This window comes from Eubalaena glacialis, chromosome 3, assembly GCF_028564815.1.
Source record: "Eubalaena glacialis isolate mEubGla1 chromosome 3, mEubGla1.1.hap2.+ XY, whole genome shotgun sequence".
Taxonomy (NCBI): Eukaryota; Metazoa; Chordata; class Mammalia; order Artiodactyla; family Balaenidae; genus Eubalaena; species Eubalaena glacialis.
The window spans coordinates 178,999,974-179,026,642 of NC_083718.1; the positions used below are offsets into that span (position 1 = coordinate 178,999,974).

The window sequence follows — 26,669 nt, forward strand, 5'->3', positions numbered from 1 at the left end:
ATCATTCTGAAAAACTATTTTACAATGGTTGTTAGCAGATATAATGGGTGGCTAACACACTTTAATCGTACAGGTCATGGAGAGCTCATTAAGTTGTACTGAATAACTTCAAAATATGTTAAGGTACTTTTCATTACTTGAATAATAGGTATACATTTTAGCTTCTAAGGTAAATTCTTGATAGAGCTGTCTTCAGTCACTTCCTACATTGTGGCTTGTGACCCACTGCAATTTCTTGAAAATTTTTTATATTAAGTAATGGCAGTGGAGGAAATAATTCCAAATCTCTTGCATATGCTATTGTGGGTAACTTAAATTCTGAGTATGAGGGTTTGTTTCTTAGTTCATCTTCAGTCTGGTTTACCCATTATAATGAGCTAACGGAAGGAAGGCTCAAACAACTGAAGGAAAATATGTATTTTAGCTCTTTAAATGTTTTAAGCAAAATCTTGTAAGGTTTGCCTTCAAAACTGCTTACTAAATATTTTCTGTTAACTGTTAAAGAGGGTGGTTAACGTTTCAGTAGTTAATGTGTAGGTAGCCAGTACATGACTCTACGTGCCCGAATAATTCCTCTGTTCTTTTTAGTAAAATCACTTTGGAAGCCCAATTTTGCTCTGATGAAGAATTATTTGATCTTAGAGATTTTGTGTTTAAAATTTGATGGGTGAAAAAGCTTTTTCTTCCATTCTAAGTTAGTGAAAGTAAGAGTTGGAATATGTATTATCTGCTTTCAAGTACTCTATGATTTAGCTAAGACGTTAGGTTTTCTTTGGCTTTTATTCTCAATATCAGATAGCAGTAGGTACATGTATACAGTCTTGTGCTGTTGTGTATAAATAGTAATTGAGAGATTTGACTTCTTTTACTCTTTTTTTCTTCTTGAGCTTATAATAGTACCACTTTGATTACTCATGTTACAGAATGATGTTCTTTACTACTGTTTGCTTTCATATGCCTGGTATTAAACATTACTAGTTAATTGAATTTAAATATATATAATTATTTATATATTTATAGATCATACATATATTTTATATATATTTATATATGCTTATATATTTATAATAGATAAATTTTAATCTTTAACTCCAAGAAACAAAGGAAGATGCTGAAATTTCCATTTCATGTGTGAGATATCCATTTAACCTAAGTAAATTTGAAATCCATCCTATTACATTCTTTATTTCCTGCTGGACATTATAATTACCTCCTGGCTATTTCTTGTAATGTAAAAGCATTTCTCATTCCCTCTAGTTATATCAGTTGTGTAAGCATAGTTGACTTTTCATATGTTTGTCTTAATATAACCACTTAGTGTTTCAAACTTTCTTTTGCTTTATTTTAGGGTTTAAAAAAATTCCTTTCAGAGAAGCACCTTTATGTGCCTAACAGCTTAGCTGTTTCTCTCCCAGCTGATAAATGGCAAACTATTTCTGGTAGAGGTGTTAACCTCTTGACTCTCAGTACCTGTCTGTCACTGTCCTGCAGCAAAGCTTTGACTGTTTGTGTTTTTTTTTTCTTGTGGGTTTTATTTCTTTTGGCATAATGTGTGACATTTTGGTTTTTGTTGTGGTGTTTCTGACTCTTTGTGCCTTTCCTTTTGTGTTTGTTTTCCCTCCTTTTCTCAGTTTGCAGCGGGGCCTCGACCTGCCCATCATCAGGTACTGTACCCTTGCCCCTTCACTATTACCCTTAACTAATAGGTGGGGGCTTTAGTAGTTTCTGACTCTTAGAATGCTGCCATTCCATGGACCCACTCAAACTACTCTTTTCCAGAGTAGCTTCGGTTTGAGGTAATACAGTTCTTTTTGTATTTCACAGCGTTTTGTTATTAACAAACCAATTTCCTTCTGTTTATTACACAGTTTAAAAATAATAGAGTTTTTTTACTTTCCAAAAAATAATTGCTCTGAATTTAGAGGACCTTGAAAATGTTTAGATATATTAAGCCCTTACAGATTTTGTGGATACCTGTATTAAGTTTAAATTTAACTGAATGGAATAGGCAACATTCTAAGGGTTTTCTGTTAACATCCTGATGTAACTTGTATTGATGTGTATAAAATAGCGTTAGTATTTCTAAAACCACTTAATCTCAGTTACTAACTTAGACCTAATAACAGATTCATTAACAATAATATACATTCATTTGCTGCATAGAATTATCTTTATTCTTAGGATATATAGAAAATAGATACCTTATTTAATTTTAATATTTTTAGCCTATTTGTTCTTTTAAATGAAGTAATTGTATAAATTAAAATTTCAAAAATGTATATGCAGACACTAGTTTATTTAGCAGGAATATACTAGAAGGGATGGTTTGGGAGAAAGAAGAAGACTTGCAGGGTTTTTTCCCCAAAGTGTTCTGAAACATTTTCTCATTCTATAGTAGAAAGAGCCTACTAAATTCTAAATCTGATAGATCTGGGTTTATATTACCAGTCTACTGTGTAACCTACCAGCTGAGTTAAGCAGTTCTTTTTCTGAGCCTCAGTTTCCTCTTATGTAAAATGGGATAAATACCCTTTATATCACAGATAATATATGTAAGTCAGCTACCATAAAATAAGCAGCCAGTAAGTGTTGGCTATTTTTAATATTGTCATGCAACTTAGTATGGTTTGATAAAATGAGAGGAATATTACCAGCGTTTACCTGTGGTATCATATTTAGAATTCTTATTACTGAGTAAATGGTTATTGTTTAATTGAAGTCTTTCATTATCTAGCAGTGATTTAATACAAAGCTCTACTTCTCAAAATACAGTCTTTCCAATTTGGACGATGTAAAAGCCAAGCAAATTCTGAAGTGTTAAAGACATTTTGCAGGAGAACTCAGAGGTGGTTGTATGAAGTGGATGGCAATTCTTTGGATATGATAAAGAAAACTCAGGGGTATCTTTTACTTGATAGAGATAGCATTGTTAAAATACTTTAAGAGCTTGGACTTTGATGTCAGCTAGACCTAGATTTAACTCTTCCTTATTAACTGGGTGTTCTTGGGCAATCTACTTACTGCTCTCAGCCTCAGTTTTCTCATCTGTAAAATGGGGACAGTATCAATACCATCTCAGGACTAATGTGAAGAGTAAATGAGATAATACAAATAAAATGATTAGCAGAGTGACATAGACTACAAATCTAGAGGATAAGATTACTAATAATTAAAAAAATAGATAATCTCTTAGGTAAAAAGATTGATTATACATTTTTTTTGTAACAAATCTAGTCAAGGGCCATAATAAAGGCAGGGTTTGCATTTTAGTCAGGGGTAAAGCCAGTTACTCCTGACAGAAAGCTGGAAGATCTCTGTTCAAGAAGCAGAGTAAAAAGAAACTAGTGATTCAGTAAAAAGGTTTCTGAGCTCCTTCATATAAGGCTAAGTGTTTCTATTGCTTGGGTTCAGTTGCAGTGGTCCTCAGATAGGGATGTTGTATTTAAGCCTTTATATATTGTCATCTTTGGGAAAATCTATTGTTTTTTGTTTTTTTTTTTAAAGAATACCAGGTGTGCCTTTTTAAAAAAAATTTATTTATTTTTGGCTGTGTTGGGTCTTCGTTTCTGTGAGAGGGCTTTCTCTCGTTGTGGCAAGCGGGGGCCATTCTTCATCGTGGTGCGCAGGCCTCTCACTATCGCGGCCTCTCTTGTTGCGGAGCACAGGCTCCAGACGTGCAGGCTCAGTAGTTGTGGCTCACGGGCCTAGTTGCTCCGCAGCATGTGGGATCCTCCCAGACCAGGGCTCGAACCTGTGTCCCCTGCATTGGCAGGCAGATTCTCAACCACTGCGCCACCAGGGAAGCCTGGGAAAATCTATTTTTTAAAACTTTCTTCTGAGCCTAAAGGTTTGTGATACACTTCATCTTTATTTAATTCCAACAACCAAGGAAAACTTTAAGAAATCTTACTGAGAAAAGGTTAATTTCTATGCTGAAATCATTTTTCATGTGTAATATGTCCCAAAGAAAGTATTGGCAGATTATCCTTCATTTATTTGTAGGATGATGCTTGTGAAATTACAGCATGTTTCAACCATTAAAAAAGTAGAACTATATATGTCTATATATTTATTATTTATCTATTAGCAAGAAACCCACACTAGTTCTTGAAGATGGATTCTTGAGATGCAGCATAAATCCAGAGCATTGCTTTTGGACGCAGAAACTTCGGGTAGCTGGCCGCTTTTACTCTGGTATTCTTCCTTCCTAAATACAATTAAAATTTTTTTCTTTATACCTCACAGAATTAAGTGAGTAAGGAAATACATAACCTTGGCTCAGGCTGCTGCAGTAGCTACCTTGGAGAAATAGAGGAGGGGAGAGTGTGGTTGAAGTGACACTGCTGAGCAGCATGTAGTTGAACCAGTGTTGTGGAACAGCATGAAGTACACTGTTAGGAAGAGTTTGCTGTCTCGTATCCATGGATGTAGGAGCCAGTTCAGCTTATTTCACTGTGGAGTTGGTATTGGCATTTTGGATGAAATAACCAGTTATGAAAAACTGCCCTGTATATTGCAGTTCCTTTAGCAACTTTTGGGCCATACATGCCAGTGGAATTCCCCCAATGACAATTTAAAAAACAAAACAAAATACACCTTCCTACATTTCCAGATACACTCTGTGGAGGTGATACTATTTCCCATTTAAGAATCCCTGGCCGAAGTCTATATTTAAGAGATCTTCTCCTCAAACGTAAGCCAAGTAGAGACCTAAACCCTAAGAGGTTCATGGAGAAGCATGGATTCATGCTCATAATACAAAACAAGACATATAGAGGCTTGCATAATGAAAGCGATACAGTTGATAACAAAAGTTGAGTGGTATACAGAAAATACATTTTTTAAGGGAAAACATCTTTGTCCTGGGATATTTTTAGTTTGTTGTGATTAAGACTCAAAAGTTGAAGGCCCAAATGGTTTTTTCATCTACGGCTGTTTGCTTTGGCCAGAAAGAATTAAATCAAGGGTTAGAGTTAGTCTTGACTAGTTAGAATTAGTGAATAGATTTCTCATTTCTCCTTTATTACATTATTCATCAGTGACTACCTTTCCAATCATATATCCTTTCATGCTTTGATCTCAGTTTTTTTACAGAATAATTTGATGCTGGATGATGTTTCCTATGATTGATGTTTCTAAAGTCCCATAGTAAATACATAACTTCTCGTGGATGTTTAGTAACAATTGGTTCTATAAACTGCTGACTAAATATAATGCACAAGGTGAGCGTTGTGAGTTCAGTTTTATTTGGGGCAAAATGAGGACTATAGCCTGGGAGACAGCGTCTCAGATAGCTCTGAGAAACTCCTCCAAAGAGGTAGAGGGAGCGAAGGTCAGTTATATATGTGATTTTGGTGAAGGAGGAGTACATGTAATCAAGCACACATTTGTTTGCAGAAGGTTGCTGCTAGTCTCGTGAAGGTTACTGCTAGTCACGAGGAGCAGACGTCACCATGAATGATTTTAGTGCTTTTCTAGATACGAGGAGATGCAAGTATTGGGCTCATAAAATCTTCTCCTGAAAATATCTAACTATCTAAAGGCCTGTTCTGCCAGTTTTTCCCAGAGCACAGAGGGCCTCATTCCTGATCGCCACCCTGAACTCTTTTCAATGTGTGTTGAAGGTCAGCGGCTGCAGCAGCTTGTGATTTAATCCTTGTAGAGGCAGATGGCAAGTGCCAATTTTTAGTTGGCAAAACGATGCAAAGAAAAAAAAAATCAATAGTTATTTAGATGAGCTATTTGAAGGTAGTTGCTTGGGAAAAGAAAACTAATAATCTAGTAATCTAGAACCTATATATTTTTTCTTTGTAAAATGAAGTTATCGGAATTGAAATGAGACAAATAACAAGATTTTGGATGGTAAACATTTTTAGTTTAATACAACCAAGAAACTACTATAGGATGTGTATGTTTCTTGGAACTGCTTTTATTTAGAAGATCTTTATGTGTGGCCAGCCAGGGCTCTTTTTGAGTCCCTCAAGTCAGGGATACCATGTTCTAATTAGTATTATGTCAGCCACATCATCTTCCTGGTACAATTAATTTTTGGCTTTTGCAGGGATTCTTTAGATTAATAAGGATGTTCTATTCTTTTTGCATTTTATAATCTGAAGAGAGCTTTAGCTTAGAATAACAGTTTTCTTCAAAGATAAAAGAAAGTAGTCCTAAGTTATTTTATATGCAGAACACTTTTGGCTTTAGAAATATGTCAACTATTTTTATTCTGATGTTTGAAAATCCCAAGGTAATTAGAAACTGAAAGAACAGAACGTACACCCAGAATTAAAACAAGTGACTTGGTATGATGTAGATCTGGCTTGTGTTACTAACTTCATGCCTTTGGTCATTGAAGTTTGTGTAATTGTGGTTTAAAGTTACTTATGTTCCTGTCCTTATTTTACTTTTGGATTTCACAAGAAATAGCAAGTGTTGGTTATATACTATGGCTGAATAGTCTTTGCATTATGAGGAAAACCAGGGAATTGGTATTTTAAAGTGTTTGGGGAACAAAAACATTTTGCAGTATGTTGATACGTGATTTTAGTTCACATAGTGTTCAAATTAATTGGACTTAGCTTAAACAAATAATAAGCTTCATAAAAAACAGTGTTTGGCATCAAGGAGTATGTTACCTGGGGCAAGCATTGAGACTATGCATGTTTTCCTATTGTAGTTTAGTTCTTTTTGCAAAAAGATTTTAAAAAAAGAAACAGCTGGCTTATGTTTATCCCCTCCCTCCAATATGACCTCTAAAGGTTTCTGTTCTCCAAGTTGTGCTATTACATTTGAAGTCCTAGTCCTTGGTAGAGAAATATTTGTATTGCTCTAGACATTTTCTTAGATTTGGAAAATAAAATAAATGAAGGCTTTGGGTTTGCCTCTGGGGCCAGACCTGGCATATCAGAGTTTAATGGTTAGGAAATTTGGCCAAGCATCTGTGCAGTCTCATCACCAGAACTTTTGTATTTTTCAGAGCTTGATGTAGGCCAGTGATGGGCAGTTTTATCTGGTGCCTTCCTCACAAGGAGTTGTAGGATTGCAGCAGAGACAGTGAAGAAAATACAGGTTGAGGGTTGGCATAACTGGGATTCAGTCTAACCTTTTCTGCAGACTAACCTTGGACTTCAGCTTTCTTATCTGTGAAATGGATAAAATATGCTTACAAATGATGTAATATTGAGGTGTTATAATAACAGCATGTTTCCTAAGGGTATTGTGGAGAATAAAAGTACCAGCCTGTCACAGTGCCTGACACATAATAGGCCCTTGATAAGTGTCAGTTTCCTTTAGCAGTGAGACAGCCTACCTTTCCCCTTTCCCAAGCTATTTTTACCTATGAATGAAGTGTTCTCCAAGGATGCTTGTTTCCCAGACTCTGCATTATGATCTGATAGAACACTTTCTTCTTCCTGACAGAATCCTTAAGGGTTTCTTTCCTCCATCTGACATAATCTTCTACGGTAACACTGTCTAATAGAACTTTCTGTGATGAAGAAAATCTTCTGTATCTGTGCTCTTCACTATAGTGGCTACTAGCCACATGTAACTATTGAGTGCTTGAATTGTGCATTGTGGCTGAAGAACTGAATTTTAAATTAAATTAAATTTAAGTAACTAAATATGGCTAGTGGCTACCTGTTGGACAGTTCAGCTATAGGGCTTACATCTCCTAATTCTTAGTGAAATCTAAATTATGTGACAATATATGTTACATGCAGGAAAACAAAGAATTTTACATGAATAACCTTCATTATAAATTGTTGTAAGTCAGCAGAATATCTGATTGATACTTGAATGATATAGCCCATTATATGGACTCTTTACTACTTGTCCCTTTCTAACTTGTCAGAAAATCATAGCACCAACATTTTTCTTAAGTACTTAATTTTTTAAAAAAGATATTAACCTAAAATTTTTTTTTAATTAATTAATTTATTTTTGGCTGCGTTGGGTCTTCTCTAGCTGCTGTGCGCAGGCTTTCTCTAGTTGTGGCAAGCGGGAGCTACTCGTTGCGGTGTACGGGTTTCTTATTGCAGTGGCTTCTCTTGTTGCGGAGCACAGGCTCTAGGAGTGCGGGCTTCAGTAGTTGTGGCACACGGGCTTAGTTGGTCTGCGGCATGCGGGATCTTCCCAGACCAGGGCTCGAACTCGTGTCTCCTGCATTAGCAGGCAGATTCTTAACCACTGTGCCACCAGGGAAGTCCCAACCTAACAAATTCTTAATTGAGATTCTTACTGTTTACCCCTCCAGGAGGTTGAACTATATATGCAAAAAGCTAGGGATTTCAGAAACATTTTTGATATGGTTTTTATTGCTTTGCAAATTAATAAGTACTCAGTGGTTTTTGACATAGGAAGAACTAATGTGATTGAATAAGATTTTTCCTGGTTACTGAAAATGAATAGGTGTTTTTCAAAGAATTTCTGGTTATTATATAGTTTTTTAGAGATATTTTTGTCTTTTGATGATTCGAGAGAGCAAAGTCATGAGAAAATGATATATTCTAATTAATAGCATCTGGGCAATTCCCTGGTGGTCCAGTGGTTAGGACTAGGTGCTTTCACTGCCAGGGCCTGGATTCAATCCCTGGTTGGGGAACTAAGATCCTGCAAGCTGCACAGCATGGCCCAAAAAAAAAAAAATTAACAGTATCTTCAAAAAGCATTTATTACCATTGTTATTGGCCAGGAAACTTTGGTAAAGCTATAATTACTACGTCTTTAGAAGGATTTTCCAAGAGGTAACTTTTTCCTTCTTGCTTCTAGAGTGTTTCTGTGAAGGTCAGCAATCTTAAGTACCCTATAAATTCACCCTCTGTTTTAAATGTATCCTAGCCCTTTGGAGCTACCCAAAGTACCACCTCAAATGAGGGCTGTCATCTTCCTCTGCTGTTTTCCTGGCATACTAGTGGGCCATTGAAAGATAAAAGACTAAACAGATTGAAATCAGGTTTGGAGATGATACTTACGTTGTGCAAGGTTCTTTTCTCCTTACCTGTCCCGTTTCAGCATTTTTTATCAGTGACTTGGATTAATGCCATGCCTGTCAAATTTGGTGATGGTCATGTAGTTTTGATATTGCATGATATATTTAGAATCAAAAAAAAAAAAATCTGTGTAATCTGAAATGATGGGTTGAAATTAGCCAGGTACATTTTCAAAGGAAAAAAATACTAGATTCCTATATGAACTTCAAAACACAACTATAAGAGTACACACAGAAGTGAAGAGCATGACTTATTGCCAGGTTATATATAAAGAATATTAAAGAATTTTAGATGATTGTAACTCAGTACTAATTGGTAGTAAAATGTGGTCGACAAAAGAGCTCCTGTGATCCTGTGATTCTTGTTCATTAATGGAAACAGAGTTGGCCAGAATAAAAGAGATATATTGTTCCTTTATTCAGCAACAGATATTTATTGAGTGAGGGCCTGGTACGGTCTGGGCAGACCTGGATATTTAGGTTTGGCTCTCTACTTTGAGAACTTTGAACAGTGGGAGAAGATTGAGAAAAAAGAGTTAGCTGGTTAGGGAATTTAAAAATCTTGGTTGGAGGGAGAGGGGGTGGAGGGTGGTGATTGGCTTGGAACAAAAAATGGTGATGTGTAAGTTGGCTGTGATGGCAGTCTTCAGATAACTCAGAGGTTTGTCACTCCTGGAGAGGAAGGATTTGACTTTGATGTGATTTTTTGGGGGTAGATGTCAGACAAGAGGGTAGATGGTACAGGGGGATAGATTTGGAGCCAGTAGAAGGAGAGACTCTTGCAGTGTCAGAACTCCATTTAACAATGAAATGGAACTGTGTCCTGAGTTGCTAAAGTCTCATAACCTCAAAGGCATGTCATATAAGAGATTCAAACTTTAGGTATATGGTTAGACTAAATGGCCTGTACTGTCCTTCCAAAACAGGATAGTTTGATTCTTTTAATGATTCTTCAGCACTCAGTGGAGAGGAAAAAGGATTCAGAAGCATTTGAAGCAGTTTGGGAAAGCCTGTTCACATCCACACACTCTTTTCAATAAGCTGTAGTTTGCTGCCATGCCTACCAACTATTAAATCTAATTCTATATTTACAATTGAATGGTTAGGAGGGAGTACAAAAAAGAGGATCCATTTTTTTTTTTTATTTCTTTGCATGTCCAACCGTTACACCTTTTCTAGTCCTGGAGATATTAGAACCTCGTGTGTGTGTGTGTTTGTGTGAGTGAGAGTGAGAGAGAAAGAGAGAGAGAGAGAGGGAGAAATGGTGTACTTTATAAAGGGAAAGACAAGCTCCAAATAGCCTGTCATAGTAAAAATCTTAGTGCAGTGAAGTTGAGTAAAAGTAGGCCTGTTAAATGTACCAAGGATAAAAAAGCATATGAACAAGTTTCAGTTACTCTAAGGGAGATAGAGAATTAGAATCTTGTAGGTAGGAGAAATTTGTTTTCCTGAATGATAAACATGAATTTCATGAGGTGACTGATGGAGTGTTTTTCTTACCAGAAATCAATTACGATTGAGGGATCTGCTACCCATCAGTGTAGTTTGATAAACGTCCTGCCATATCCCTTCAGCCTTTGAAAAGAAAAGATTTCTTCTGACTGGTGTCACTTGTTTGAAATTATGAGGGGTGTTCCATTTCATGAGAGTTAGAGTGTGTAACAGTTAAAAGTACAGGCCCAGAACCTGAATGTGTTTAAATTACACATGGCAGACCTTTAGCAAGTTACTTAATCTCCCTGTCCCTCAATTTCCCCATATATCTAATGGTGGTGTTAAAAATAGTACCTGCCTTAGAGGTTTGTTGTGAGGATAACTTAATATATTGATATATGTGAAGTGTTTAGAGTGGTACCTGGTAGCTTAAAGTGCTATATGAATCTTCATTGTTGTTATTTAGTGTTCCTGTTTAATACAAGTTTCTACTTAGCTTCAAAGCTGAAATCTTAGTTTATAAAAAAAAAAAAAAATGGTATGTCCACATAACCACAAATTTTGTGTTTTACTGGCTCAGCTGTATGTTGATATTAAGAGTATCATTAGAAACATTGGTTTGTTTCTCTTTCAAAGCAGCTTAAGTAAACAGTCTTATCCTATTCAGAAATCTCCTTGAATAAAATGTAATCTCAGTTATTCTAGACAGGCTGGTTAAAAATTCCAGCAGAACAGGTGGAAAGTAGTGGTGAGAGAAGTATTTATGGGAAAACTTTACCCATGTCTATTTTTCTTGTTCTGCATAAGTTAATGGACTAGTTTCCTCTCTCTCTCTCCCCCTCACCTCCCCGTAACACCATGTGTCTTCAGGCAATAAGTACTCTGACAAAATTTGTTGATAATATAACCACAGTGGATCATCACCTGTATCCATTTGATACTCTCCTTGTCTTGCCTGCCCTCTAGAGTTCATGGAAAAGGTTCTTACAGAATTAATCTTTTTATCCACTGTGTCTAACATCTAGTAGTGCTCAATAAGTTGAGCCAGATGAATGACCCTCCTTTCCTTGAGTCCATAACAGTTTTGTGGCTCCTGTGATATGTACACCGAGTTATCAAAATGGTTAGGTTCATTCCTGAAATGTATTCACAGCTCACATTGATGAATAATAGATTCTGTCTGCTATGTAATTAGAAGTGAAGTCTAGCCTGGAAAGTTTACTAGTCCAGTGTTCTTGGTTGCAACTGACAGAAATTCTTGTGTCTGTCACCAAAACTGTGTCAGTGGAGATAACTTGAAGACTATTGCTGTCATTGTGACCCAGCCCAGGTTCCTATGCTATCACCCTTGCCTCTTGTATTTTCTTTTCATCTTCACCAACTACTCTCTGTAGTTTCCCCCATCTGGTTTCCCCATTCACTTCATTCTCCTGCTATACCTTACTGTCTGTTGCTTTTCTGTGACTTATTCTCTTTAGGGCTTTCTTTCCCCTGGGGTATGAGGGCTGAATGGGGATGAGCCTTGGGCACTGGATCCCAATTCTTCCAATTCAGCACAAGATGACAAGTTACTTCCTACCACCTGTGGGTAGCTTGATGCTTAAGAGTAGGACATGATAAGACCTGAGTGGGCCCAAAGGTCAAACTTGCAGTTATTTGGACCAATAGCAACACTCATGTCTGGAATTGTGAGACAAGTCAAGAGATTTTGGAGCTAGACAGCATTTTTAGAGTATTACTATATTTCCCCATTTTAAAGCTATAAGTGGCCTCTTATGTACCTGGTTAATTGAAAAGAGCAAGTTTCTGTCATGTGGAGCCTGGTAAAAATTGAAAGGTTTAGGTATTTCTTAGGACTTTTGCAAACTTAAAAGTAACAAATGGCACTTCTACTGTTAACTCTCATCTCCATTGAAGATGGAGAGCAGATCATAGAGATGCTAAATAACTAATGCTGAGTCATATCATGGGGGAGAGCCAAGAGTAGGAATCAGTAGTTCCAATGGTACTTGTCCACTAAGCATACATTTCCTTTCAAGCTGTTAATACTTCTGGCTACTATTAGAATATTTTTGCCACTGGATTTATTTACTTTCGATTAAATGTCATTCGATTCTTCAATTCCATGTGCCCTTGAATTCTCAAGTAGAGAATTGTCATTCTGATTTTCTAATCTTCTTTCTTCTCCTATTATTACTAAATAGAAAGATATTTTTGTTGAGCTGCATGCTATGTCCTACCCCTTCCTACTGATCTATATGCTTTTCCATTGGCTTTCTGTTTCCTGCTGCTTTCTTGCTTCATAATTGAAGGGAGGATTCAGACCCATCCAGGTAACAAACTACTGGTTCTGCATGGCCTCTTTATTTCTCTATTCTCTTATTATTATTATCAGAGGGAGATTGATTGTCTGCTGATGAATACACGCATTCACGGTGGGAATTTACTATTGGTATATTGTCTCAAGGCTTTTAAGCCTGCAGTGAAAACTATAAACAACCACAAGTACTGGTTACCGTTTGAAAGATTTGAGATGTGCTCCTTCCAGACCATTCTCAAGCCTGTCTAGCCCTTTTCCACTTTTATTGCAAACCATTTGAGAAAGCAAAATTGGGTTCAGTTTAGTATGAGATAGCCACTATTTGCAAAATGAAGGCTTTTCCTGTCATGTGACAATTAGCATGTGACAACCCTACAGATGGTTTTAGTTTAATTTGACCTTGATAAACTGAGATGAAAATTTTAATGTCCAGAAAGATTTATTGTTATTCTAAATACTTTATAAATGACTTGAATGGTAGTTTTTTAGGGGACTACTTTAATTTTTAATAAGTTGATAATGAGCTATCTACTCTTTATGAAAGAAGCAATGCTTTTATACAACAGAACAACTTTTAGAGAGATACCAACTACCCCTTTTGTTATATTTTACCACACATTTTAAAATTAATAATTTATGGTATGGAATTTTTAGTTTAAATTATCTGAGATTTCATTTTAAAAGGGAGGCTGCCCTACTGTTTTCAAATGAGTGACAGTATTGATCAAAGCGTGAATCGGTGTGGCTGTGCCTCGTGTGGAATGCTTTTTGTGAACCCAGATATAGGCAATTAAGTCTCTTTTTATGTATGTTGTATTTCTAATTCAAGTTGATAAGATTTTTATAAGTGGAAAAAAGGAGAAAGCTCAAGATAGTAAAATTTACATACTGCCCTTTGTAAAAAAAATATATATATATTTTTTTCTCCCCTCCTCAGTTTTTCCAGAGGCCTCAAATACAGCCTCCTAGAGCTACCATCCCGAACAGCAGTCCTTCCATTCGTCCTGGTGCGCAGACACCCACTGCAGTGTATCAGGCCAATCAGCACATCATGATGGTTAACCACCTGCCCATGCCATACCCAGTGCCCCAGGGTCCTCAGTACTGTATACCACAGGTAAAGTATCTCTCAGATCCGTGTGGTCCATCAGCAGAGTGGGCATTAACTCAGATTCTCATCAGAGGGAACAGGGAGGGTGGCTGGTAGCTTTGGTTTTTAGTGATGTGTGAACTTTTTTGTTGGATATAAGTCTAAGCCATTTTGTCATTTTTCATAATATCATAAGGAGATATTTCATCTCTTAAAATTTTCTAAGATGATAGAGAAATTGTTTTTATATCCTAGCTTTCCCCCAATCCCTTACCACAACCAGCTGCTCTAAAATAGAGTCCATAACTACCTGTTCCAGTAATACCATTCAGTGTCATTGAAAGCTATCAGCCTGAAATAATTTTACTATGAGCTGATGTCTGCCTGTGCCCTGATTTGCTGTATGGCTTTACCTAAGGCACACCTTTTTTTTATCCTCATTACATCTTTTTTTTTTAATTGAAGTATATTTGATATACAATATTGTGTTAGTTTGAGGTGTGCAGCAAAGTGATTTGGTTATACATATGTATATTCATTTTTTTTCAATTTTTTTCCATTATAGGTTATTACAAGATACTGAATATAGTTCCCTGTGCTATACAGTAAATCCTTGTTGTTTGTCTACTCATTTCATCTTAATGGCAAGCAGGTGTTTTGAATGTGTTTAACAAAGTGGCTTTACCTCCTTTAAATGATTCTCTTACACACACACATACACACACACACACACCCCTTTATTTTTCCATAGTAAGCTACCTTCATGTTACTTCCTAAATGTCTGTAACCCCTCTCTTGCAGTACCGTCATAGTGGCCCTCCGTATGTTGGGCCCCCACAGCAGTATCCGGTTCAGCCGCCAGGGCCAGGTCCTTTTTATCCTGGACCAGGACCTGGGGACTTCCCCAGTGCTTATGGTAAGTATGAAAAATTAGGCAATTTCTGCTAGTTTGTTGTGCTTATTTCATTTTGTTGTTTGGCAGGTCAGTTTAGGTAGTGAGGTTTGGTGGTGTGAAAGATTTTTAAATAAAATGTTGCAAACAGTTCTGACCTGAAAGCTTTTTTTTTTTTTAGAGAGGCTTACAAGGAAAGAATATTACAGAAACATATTTAGTTAATGACACCTTCTGAAGGAGCTGGTAATTCTGTTGCAAAGAGCCCATGTCTCAAGAGTGTGATGTCTGCTGCTGGCTCATGATTACCTAGATTGTTGCTGGATTTTTCCTGAATGCATAAATATACCTTATCTCCCTTCCATGATTTCTTTTTTTCTAAGCATTTACCACCATTTACCAAAACATTTGTTAATGTTTTCTCACTAGAATGTAATATCCACGAAGGCAGGGAATTTTATTTGTTTTGTTTACTGCTATATCCCTAGCACCTGAAGAACAGTGACTGGCAGGCACTTAGAGAATATACATGGGATGACTGAATTTAACTCAGTATACCTGTGATTCCTTTTCTGCAAAATTTTGGTAAGATCTGTGTCATGGGGAGGTTTTAAGGATTAGTTAAATGGAAATGCCTTGAAAAATTACAAGTATTTTTAATGTAGAGAAGCAAGCACCAAGCTTATACTTGGTGTGTGAACCGATACTAAACTAAGGAGTAATGAAAATTACTTATGTTATTCAGTAAATTTCTACAACATACCACACTTGTTTTTTTTCCTTAGAAGACGAATTATAAGTGATAAAATCAGCAAATACTAGAAAAGTTAAACTTTAACATTCAGTAAGGGGACTCCCCTGGTGGCGCAGTGTTAAGAGTCCACCTGCCAGTGCAGGGGACATGGGTTCAAGCCCTGGTCCGGGAAGATCCCACATGTGTCGGAGCAACTACTCCCGTGCGCCACAAGTACTGAGCCTGCGCTCTAGAGCCCGTGTGCCACAACTACTGAGTCCACGTGCCACAACTACTGAAGCCCGTGCACCTAGAGCCTGTGCTCCGCAGCAAGAGAAGCCACCGCAATAAGAAGCCCATGCACTGCAACGAAGAGTAGCCCCTGCTCGCCGCAACTAGAGAAAGCCCGTGCGCAGCAGGGAAGACCCAGCAAAAATATTAATTAGTTAATTAATTAAAAAAATAATTATTTAAAAAAAAATTCAGTAAGCATTGCTCTTTTCCATTACAGCAAGGACATATTAAAATTTTAACTTGTTCTTTTAAGATGGTAACCCACCCTAGATAAACATGTATCCACTAACTGATTTCCTAACATTGGGATTAGTGGCTCAGTTAAAAACCTTTATAGAATAATTGATGGATATTAGAATAACCCAAGAAGGTTTCCTTTAGGTTTTGAGGTGAAATAGGCAAAGCAACCAAGTGTTACCTAGCTTTACTTCTTTCAGAAAAGGAAAACCTTTCTGTTACTTGTGAAACTGCTGTTTCAAAATGATATACTTTAAAACTTCATTAAATGTCTCAAATATATATGTTTATTTAACATGGCTTTATTAAGTGGTATTTTTACTAAGAAATACTTGATATTTTCAGAATAATACATGTTTACACATATGTTTAAAAGGAAAATAATATATGCACATTACCCATCTTTAACATAGAATATTGCCAGTACTGTTGAGGTACTTGTGCACCCCTTGAACTTAGCTTTAAGGCACAGTTTTCACACAAGTCTAGTGCCTTTGTATTGGTACTTGCTCTGAAAATTTAAATCCAATTAAAATTATTTTGAGGTGTAAAATTGGCTGTTGTTGTTATCTAGAATTTCTTGAATAGAAAAACTTTAAGATGAGATTATCTGTCAGAGTAAACATGCTGAAATTAACAGTATTTCTCTTTCAAATCCATGTTGCAAAGGGAATGCAATTGTAGCTTCGAATTTACAAAATTATTTTGAAAGGTTTCTCACTGATTTTAGTCTACTGTTTATTTACAGATCACATAAATGATTTTTTGACTCAGAAAATATCATCATTATTATAAGTCTGTGCCAGCCCTCTTTCTTGCTCTTGAAACTACTGCTGCAGTATATATGGAAACAATATAGATGAGTTTACTAGTAGAGAAATATTTTGATGATGTGCATATACAGTATTATAACATTTTGGTTTTGTTTATTTCTATTATATATAAGCCATATTTATTTATTTTTACAAAAAAGCAATAGATTGAGGTGCAGTTGTATCTCATATTGTTGATGTCTGTTCCTTTTGATAGATATTCTTTCTTCCCCAGGAAATTCTTACATAGATCCAATAGACATTGAGTAGGTAGTTCATCACCTAGATTAAAACACTGTTTTCCTAGTTTCCTTAAGATTAGAAAGACGATCTTAAGATAGTTTTTCATTATGAAAGTAACCAAGTTGATGAAAAATACAAATAATGTAGGACATAAAAAGTTGAAATAACCAATTTTTGTCCCTCCTTACTCCCTAAAGAAATAATGATTTAACAGATTGAAACATATTTTTTTCATTCATATTTAAATAATTTTTAATGCAAATGGGCACATACTATTTTTAATGTTCTAAAACTTCCTGTTTTTTTCCCCCATCTCACGACATATTCATGGACATCTTTCCATTTCATTGCCTATAGAATTTCAAGCTACATAGTATTCCATTTTAAGAATAAATCATAATCTAGTTCTCTGGTGATAGAAGTTTAGGTTCTTTTTGTTATTTGGGCAGATGTTTTAGTTTTAAAGCCTATCACTAGTTAGTATGTTTTTATCAGAATCAAAAGGTGTAATCTAATAGTTCCCATCAATTATAGGTCCTCCAGCTATATTGCCTTGGTCTTATGGTCTAGAAGCCATAAACATTCCCTTTCTATTTCCTTTTCTTGGAATCTCCCCTTCTCTTACCTTTTCACTTCCGTTTCTTAATTCCCCTCTGATCCTGATGCCTCCCCTTTCCTCTTCACCTCTCCTGTCCTGATCTTGGGTTGGGTTAAAGGTGGGTGTGGGGATGGGATCCTAGTTCTGTGTTCCAAAGCAGGAGTCCTTTCTTCTAGGGCAGAGGCCCTTCCTTTATCTGAACTGGCAAGGAATGAATCCAAGACTTGTTCCTTCTTGCTCTACTGCTGGAGTTTGTGAGTTGGGTGGGCTTTTTTCCCCCCAGAGTTCTTAGTTCTTCGTTCTTCATCCTTAACTTTGCACTTAACTCCTGCATACTAACAGTTTACTCCCCTACTTGGTTTAAACTTTGAACAGTGGTTCTCAAAAAATATTCTTAACTACATTGAATTTCAGTAACAAAGATCATAGAATTCTGTATAATTTTTGCAGTGTTTCTACAGTGTTGAGGAAAAATAACTAATGAATAGTATTTGCTCAGTGTCGCTTTTCAGTTTTTCTCTTGTCAGTGTTTCTTAAATATTTTGATGGTATATCAGAAATACCTCATGGAGACTGAAATTATTTCCAGGCCAACCCTAGAGGGTGATCGCCCAAGATGAAAAACGTAGTTTTGGGAGCAAAGGGATGTGGCTGATGGTGGCAGTGATGTTGAGGAAGAAAAAAAAGATTGAGAATTTACAGTGGTAGATGGCCCCGTTCTCTCTTACTTCAAACCAGTATACTCTCCTTTTTTCTCACTCTGTCATGTCATTTCCCTTTCCTTCTGTCATCTTCTTTCCACTCTTTTCCTGAGTCTCTATGGGGGCTTGGGCACCTTGTTCAGCTCGTAAGAGCTGAGGGAGTCATTGTTCCCCGTAGTGTGTGTAGATGGGAAACTTTTTTGGCACCTCAAATTCAGTTTGATTGTGTTTTCGCAGAGCGGCAATACATTATTATTATGGGTATATTATGGGATAAATTGATTTTTATGTGCCAGCCTGCATATTTAACCACTATATTTATCTTTGTTTCTATGGAAAATTGAAGGTTTTGAAAGGTTTTGGAAGACCTGCAATGTGTAAGACATTTGTGCTAAGTATTCTGTGGAATGTAGATGTTGAGGTATTCTCCCTGCCTTTCAGGAATTTATTTGTGTGATGTTTGTGCTTGGGGTTTTGCCAATGAGATGAAATCTAAATATTGACTAGACCAGTTGTTCCCAGATCTTTCAGTATCCTGGGCAAGTGAAATATAAAGTAAAGTAAAATAAAGGAAGAAACCTACATGACTATTATATTTTAAATTTTGCCAATAAGACTTTTAAAGCAAACTGCTACTTATTGTATCATTTCCTATAGGAAGGCTGTTTTAACAGCAAAAGAGTAAGACTGAAATAATTTCAAAAAAGGAACAGTCCTTTCCAAAAATGTCAAGTTGGCAAGCCTGTAGTTGTGTGTGTATGTGTGTATTTCATGGTTATTATTGTATATATTTTGCCATATATCATTGGCACCTTTTATATAGACTGGGGTTAGGAGAACCACTGATATAGAATAAGAGTCAGCAAACTTTTTCTATAAAGGACCATATATAGTAAATATCTCAGGCTTTGCAGAACTAGGATCCCATCCCCACACCCACCTTTAACCCAAACCATTCAGCTCTGCCATAGTAGTGGGAAACCAGCCATAGAGAGTAGATAAAGTGTTGTTTGTGGGTGTCTTCCCATAATACTTTATTTACAAAATAAATGGTATTAAGCTGAATTTGGGCCTCCTGATCTAGACAAACCTACCTCATTCCATGAATAAGAGTTCCAGAGACATTAAGTAACTTGCCTGATAAATGGTATGCAAAAGTGATTCACATTTTTAATAGAATAAAATAAATGTTTTAAATGTCCCTGCTTATGTAAGAAGTTGGAATAGATTATTATTTAAAAAACTATTGTTTGGTAGGGCAGAAGGCCTGCTCTGCTGGGGTCCATAGTTGACTAAATGCTTTACTAATTTAGTGTTTAACTCCCCACTATATTGAGATTATCCTATTCTGCCAGGTTTATTCAGCTGGTATTTATTGTGCATATATTATACATCAGCCTCTGCCCCAATCATGTTGATTCAGAACTGATTCATTAGAAGAATCTGATTTTTTTTTTTTTAAGGGATGTTTTACCTTTTGGATCTTATTTCACTTAGCTTAAAAAATAAGGCAAGGTGAGTCAATTGTATTGCTTGTGTAACAGCATTTGAAACCAATTTTAGGGGATTGTTTTGTGAGTTTTGGAGCTAGTGACGTAATATGGTAGTATAGAATTGCTTATTTGAGCTCTGCTTTGATAATACTTTGCTCACTTACTAGAGGATAGCTAATGTGTTTTTGTCTTTGAATTTATTCAAATCCTAGTCATGCTGTTTACATCAGCCCTGTTTAGTTCTTTTCCAAATCTGATTCTCGAAACCTGATTGATACCTGCAGAGTTCTGATACTGCAAATCATAGTGCTTCCGAGAAATTTCCACTTGAGGATTATTATTATGAAGATGGTGGGGATGGTGAAAATGTCGATGATGACAGTGATAATGGAGCCTACATTATTTGACTTTTTACTAAAGTACCAAGGATTTTACCAGTATTAACTATCTTCATACACATTTCTTTCCTTCTTGTTACTTTGACTGCTATCCATCTCTCCCACTAAAGGCCAATCATCACTTGTGCACCCATCATATATGTACCCATTTAAGGCTGTTACTCTAGCAGTTCTCTTCTCTCTTTCCTACATTATCTTTTTTTTTCTCCCTCTGCTGGATTAGTTTTATCAGCATACAGGTATATTGTTTCATTCCCATCTTTTAAAAAAAAAAAGTTTTTTTTTTACTTCATATTTTTGTCCACCTATAGCCCATTTTTCTGCTTCCTTTAAGACTTTTAAGAAAAAGAGCTGTCTGTACTCACTGTCTTCATTTTCTGAAGACAGATGAGGATGCACACCTCCACCTCCACCCAAACAACTTTTGTCAAGGTCACCAGTGAATTCTACTTTGCTAAATCTTAATTGACCTCCCAGTACCATTTGACATAGTTAAGCACTCTACCCATTCTTGAACCATTCATCTCCTTTGCTGGGTTTTCTTCATATCTGTGACCTCTAAACAACATAGAGTGCCTTGGGAGTTCCATGGTGATCCAGTGGTTAGGACTCCGTGCTTTCACTGCCGTGGGCCCAGATTGAGTCCCTGGTCAGGGAACTAAGATCCTGCAAGCAGTGTAGCGCCGCCAAAAAAAGGTCACTATTAAAATAAATAAATAAATAAACAGCATAGAGTGCTTCAAAGTTTAGTCCTTGGGCTTCTTTTCTGTTTGTACTCATTTCCTGAGTTACCCAGTCTCATGGTTTAAATACTGTCCATATAGTCTAATTCCAAAATGGATACCTATTCTCCGACTCCAGACTTGTGTCTCTTTTGGCCTACTTGATATCTCTGTTTGAAAGTCTAATAAGAATGTCAAAACTTTACATGTCTAAAATTGAGCTCTTGATTTTTCTGCCCTAAATTGTACTCTTCCTCATCTGAGTAAATAAATAAATAGCACAGTAAATAGTACCTCCATCCTTTCACTTGCTCAGACAGACCTTAAGAATTTTCCTGGACACTTGTTTCTCTCACACCCACATCCAATCCATTAGCAAGTCTGGAGGTTCTACTTTCAAAAATATCCAGTATCTGACCCCTTCTTACCACCTCTGCTATAAGCACTCTGGTTTAATAGTAATTATAATAATAGTCAAAGTTTTGAAAGTTAAAAAGGATTCATTGAGATGGGTAGGTAGAAGAAGTTAATTTCAGGCAGAAGGGCAGTATAGTCAAAGGCGTGAACAATGTTGAAGAGATTGGTGTACTCAAGGGATAGGAATACGTTATACCTTAGAGCAGAGGTGTGGAGTTTGAGGATGGTAGAAAATGTAGTTTGGAACCTGGATTCCTAGTGGCTGGACTTTATCTTTAGGCTGCTTGTTATCAGCCCCAACAGTAGGACATTCGCCAAACCTAAATGGTAGCTCCCTGTGGGAGTGGTTCTCCATAAGTAAGGAGAAGAATTAGACCACCCCAACCCCCAAGATGATGAGATATATTCTCCTGCCCCTGACCAAACCCACACACAAGACATATCCACACAAACCTTTGTTTGAGAATCACGGTTGGAGGCAGTGGGCCCCCAGGATAGATTTTTTTTTTAAGCAGTAACGCTGGTGGCAGTCTGCAGGAGTTGCTTATTTAGTTGTTTTTATAGTGGATGCTGAAGAAAAGATAGATGCTTATGACTGTTTGGGAATCATTCCTTGACCACTTCAGTAGCTGGAGGGGAGCTGGTGGAAAGAGCTGAGCAAGAAGAATGCTTATTTTTGTCTGTTATTTTTTTTTAAACTAATTGTCTAGATTTACAGTGCCATTACTAGTCTTATAGTGGTTGACAAAATAACTGAATGCTTTTTTTCATTCTTTTCTAATTCTTTAGGAGCGCCTTTTTACCCAAGTCAGCCAGTGTATCAGTCAGCACCTATCATAGTGCCTACGCAGCAGCAGCCCCCTCCAGCCAAGAGAGAGAAAAAAACAGTAAGAGATCTTCATTAAGTTTTCTCACTTTAAAATTGAATGTCCATTTACTTATCAAATAAGTTTACCCACAGCTGTAATAATTATTCACCTCAGTTCCCAAATGACTGCCAATTTTTATTCCTCCCTTATATCCTCACCACTAGACGTGGAGGATTTGTATGGGCATATAACTAGACGTCGCAAGTACCCTTTGCTTAATATCAATTTTCAACATGCACTGAGCTGGCTATGCTAAATGACAACATGCCATCCAGCTCCAGAACAGGAAGGTTTAATCTTCTAAAGTCTCACTAAGTGGGAGGAATTTGAGCTCGGTTCTCACATCCTTATTGTCCTTTAACTCTAGTCCTAGTCAGCTCTATATTCAAATATGAATTGACAGGGGAAAAATAGCACAAGAGAAAATGGGCATAGTATTAAGGACAGCAAGAAAAATATTTCCTATAGAATATATTTATTTTAAGAAACAGAAAGCAGAATTTAGAAAATGTATTGTAATTGTTTTAAATAAATTACAGAGGCTTTGCCTCTATCTAGTCAGGCAGGCCCAAGAGAATTAGAGTACAGTAATATGAAATACGCACTGCAGAATATTTTGTAGGAGAGTGACTTGCAATCTTTTATCCATCAGAACACATGAAATGAATGATGTTTATAAGAGTTTCCCACATTCACACAGATAAAATAGGTGGGAGTGACATCATAGCAATACTCTTGCAAGTACTCTCATTTAATAAAAATTAATGAGGTTCAGAACTTTGGTTCTTTTTTATCAGAGACAAATTATTTGTGCACACATCATAATAAACATGACATGCCAATGTATCATGACACTACAGTTGAGAAACTGCTGTGGAAATGTTGACACAGCATGGTAGATGTTGGACTTGAAGAACACTCTCAGAATGCAGAAAAATTAATAAAGAAAATAATGAAAATGGAAGACAGTATTAATAGATGTTACTGAAGAAGAAAGTAGAAAAAATGAATTGTAAAACAGTACATAAAACTGTAGTAGGGGACTTCCCTGGTGTTGCAGTGGTTAAGAATCCGCCTGCCAGTACAGGAGACACAGGTTTGAGCCCTGGTCCGGGAAGATTCCACATGCTGCAGAGCAACTAAGCCTGTGCACCACAACTACTGAGCCTGCGTGCCACAACTACTGAAGCCTGTGCACCTAGAGCCCATGCTCCACAGCAAGAGAAGCTACTGCAACGAGAAGCCCACGCACCGCAATGAAGAGTAGTCCCCGCTCACTGCAACTAGAGAAGAGCCCACGCACAGCAACGAAGACCCAATGCAACCAAAAATAAATAAATAAATAAATTAATTAATTAATTAATTAATTTTTAAAAACCCAAAAAACTATAGCAGGAATAAGATTCTATACCTGAAAAAATAGCTGATAGTAGAAATCTTAATAAAGACCTACTCCCAGGAAAGCTTCCAGATACAGATGGTCTTATTAGTGAATTCTTTGACATTTTCAAGAAGCCAAGGCTAGCTTGATAAGCTCTGGATTTAATGACAAGCAGAGGGGGGCTTTCAGCACTGTCCCAGGATGGAAGGCCTAGACCCAGGTACTCCATCTCCATTATAGCACCATCTCCACTGATGTCTATGCATAGGTAGCCTTCAAAAAAAATTAAAAGAAGACCATACACATTGTTCTGTATCTTGCATCTTTTCATTTACCAATACATCTTGACAGTCATTCCATATTAGTACATGTAGATCAATCTCATTTTTTCTACTGGCTGTTTGGTATTTAATTGTAAGGATGTAGCATAAATTTTTTTTTTTTTTTTATACAGCAGGTTCTTATTAGTTATCCATTTTATACATATTAGTGTATATATGTCAATCCCAATCTCCCAATTCATCATACCACCACCACCCCTCGCCACTTTCCCCCCTTGGTGTCCATATGTTTGTCCTCTACATCTGTGTCTCTATTTCTGCCCTGCAAACCGGTTCATCTGTACCATTTTTCTAGGTTCCACATATTGTAGCATAAAGTTTTAATTACTATGTTCTTGATCAGTCTTTAGGATCTTTGTATGTCTTTGCTGGGAAAAAAAACAGAATTGCAGTGAGCATCTTTACATACATATACAAGGTTATCTGCAACATAAATCCCTATTTCTGAGTCCTAGGATATGGATATTTTACATTTTGTTAGAGAACCATTTAAGGGCTTTAAAACTTTAGATAGTAACTTCCATATTTTAAAACTCTTTTATGAATCTTGTCTTATGTTAAGCATTATAAATAAAATCAGTCAATTTGGCATTGCTTAAAAGACAAGTGTTAATACTTTGCCTTTTTGACCTAGAAATTTATCCAACTAGGTTTCATTTTAGCTTGTTGTGCTAATTAATTCAAGTTAGAGCTAATGGCCTAAATTCTTTTGAATGACCCCCTCTGGTTCCGTGATTGAAATCAAGTCAAATGTGGTGATTGTCAACTTTGATGTTTGACAGGTTTCCCAGTTTGCATCTTTATACATCAGATGCCTATAAATCTACTACATAGACACCCATCTATAAATATGCCATCTTATTTGTAACCTTATAGATAAGAATTCGAGATCCAAACCAGGGAGGTAAAGACATAACAGAGGAGATTATGTCTGGAGGTGGCAGCAGAAATCCTACTCCACCCATAGGGAGACCCACATCCACACCTACTCCTCCTCAGGTAAGACAGAATGTGCCATGATGGATGATGGTGTGTATTTTTTGTTCACTAACCTCTACTGAACTCTTCTTTCTTCTATAGCCACTTGACTGTACTTTTCCTTTCCGTCAGTTGTCTCATAGCCTCGAACATCTAAATGATATTTAAACAGACATGTTGTTTCTCTTTGTAAACTGTTATAACTTCCAACTTTTTATTGGTAATATTTCTCTGTATTGTCTTCACATTCAGAGCATAGCTGCTGCTACTCTTCCTAATGAACTATTATTGCATGGTACCAAAAGGAGCTGCGTTCCTATGGAAACCTCATCATTAAATGAGTATTTTATATTTTCAATATGGAGTCTTAGGAATTAAATGCTACACTCTGTGATAATATAAACGTTAAAATTGAGAATTTAAACATTTTTATTGAACTGTGTTGTTTGAGATGATTGCCTGTGTTATTCAGAGCATATTTAAATGTATTATAGGTATACCTCTTACTTTTTAGTACTACATAAATGAGCTTCTTGAGTGGAGGGTGTCTTCTTTAATTATTTACAAAGGTTATTAACAAGTTCTGTCAAACACCTTTCTGTTCCTGTTGCAGAATGTGGTTATCATGATCTTCTAAGAGTTCACTTTCTTGCTTTTAGACATCAAGGCTTTCTAGGAGAAGCTGAGGTTTAGCAAACTATAATAGAAAATGACCCCCTCCCCCCAAGTTTGACAGAATTTTGATTTCATCATTGGGTTACTTTAAATTCTGCTAAACCATTCAGAGGAGAAGAGTGATTTCAAATCTTCAAAATATCTAAAGTGAATGCTCAGCATATAAAACAGACATAACCAAAGTTGTTAAGGTCTAGGGCTCTGCTTGCTTCCCCCTCTTGTGGCAGGATGGTGAGGTACTTCTCAGAGCCCAGTTTACAAACAAGTGATATGGATGGTCAAATATAAGGCATTTCAGAATGACAGACTATTGACTTGATTTTAGTAGTACTGTATAGGTTAAAAAAAAGTTCTTTAAAAATTGAGCTCACAAACAGATGTCTAAGTTTAGAGCCCCTTGAAAATCTGTGAATTTTGAGTCGGCCTAAAACTTGGGACTTTTGTATAATGATGTGTTTCACTTGGAAACGATGATACTCTCTGGCTGACTTTTATCTCAGTCTTCCATCATCTAGCTAAGTATAATATGTAACTGTCTAGATATATGAATTGTAAGGTTATATTAATGATTGTTAATAGAACTTTTCACCATTCCCTATTATTTCCCCAGGGATATTCCAAATCTGGAATGATTGAACAGGGCTTATACTTAATCTTGTCCCTGGACGTAAACATGGGACAAGCACCATATACACATTTAAGTTATCCACTTATGTGCTCTGTTAGGTGGGAACATACTATAGCAAAAATTTAGGATTAGTTGATCGGGGCAGTTCAATTTTGGTCTGTATTTTCCCACATTAATTAAAATATTGTTTTACTGTCCAACTATGTAGTCGACAACCTTTTGTTGATTTGTGTTTAAATTCTCAACTTGAATATATATTAGTATACCTTTTTGCATTTTAATTCCCTGTGGGTTGGTTTTTCTTTAATCTTAACAAGCTTGATCCTACCCTCTTCTCGTTCTCTCTCTGTCCTTAGTCACAGGAATCCTTTTGCTCTTTATCTTTCCCCAGGGATCCCAGGCCTGAGTACGAATGTATGTGTTT

At 36.5% G+C, this 26,669-nt stretch overlaps 1 protein-coding gene across 13 annotated transcripts in view; it reads left to right on the forward strand.

The window, feature by feature from the left end:
• The window catches only part of EIF4G3 (eukaryotic translation initiation factor 4 gamma 3), a 384,972-nt gene that overhangs the window by 198,119 nt on the left and 160,184 nt on the right, over window positions 1–26,669 (forward strand). For 10 of the 13 annotated variants that reach the window (XM_061184801.1, XM_061184804.1, XM_061184802.1 and 7 more), the window contains 4 exons: window positions 13,681–13,860; window positions 14,635–14,749; window positions 22,163–22,260; window positions 24,841–24,963. In XM_061184801.1, the coding sequence (XP_061040784.1) occupies window positions 13,681–13,860; window positions 14,635–14,749; window positions 22,163–22,260; window positions 24,841–24,963 (516 nt within the window). Of the gene's footprint in view, window positions 1–1,631; window positions 1,665–13,680; window positions 13,861–14,634; window positions 14,750–22,162; window positions 22,261–24,840; window positions 24,964–26,669 lie in introns of all 13 variants that reach the window. The other 3 variants (XM_061184805.1, XM_061184795.1, XM_061184800.1) reach the window with 1 other exon arrangement.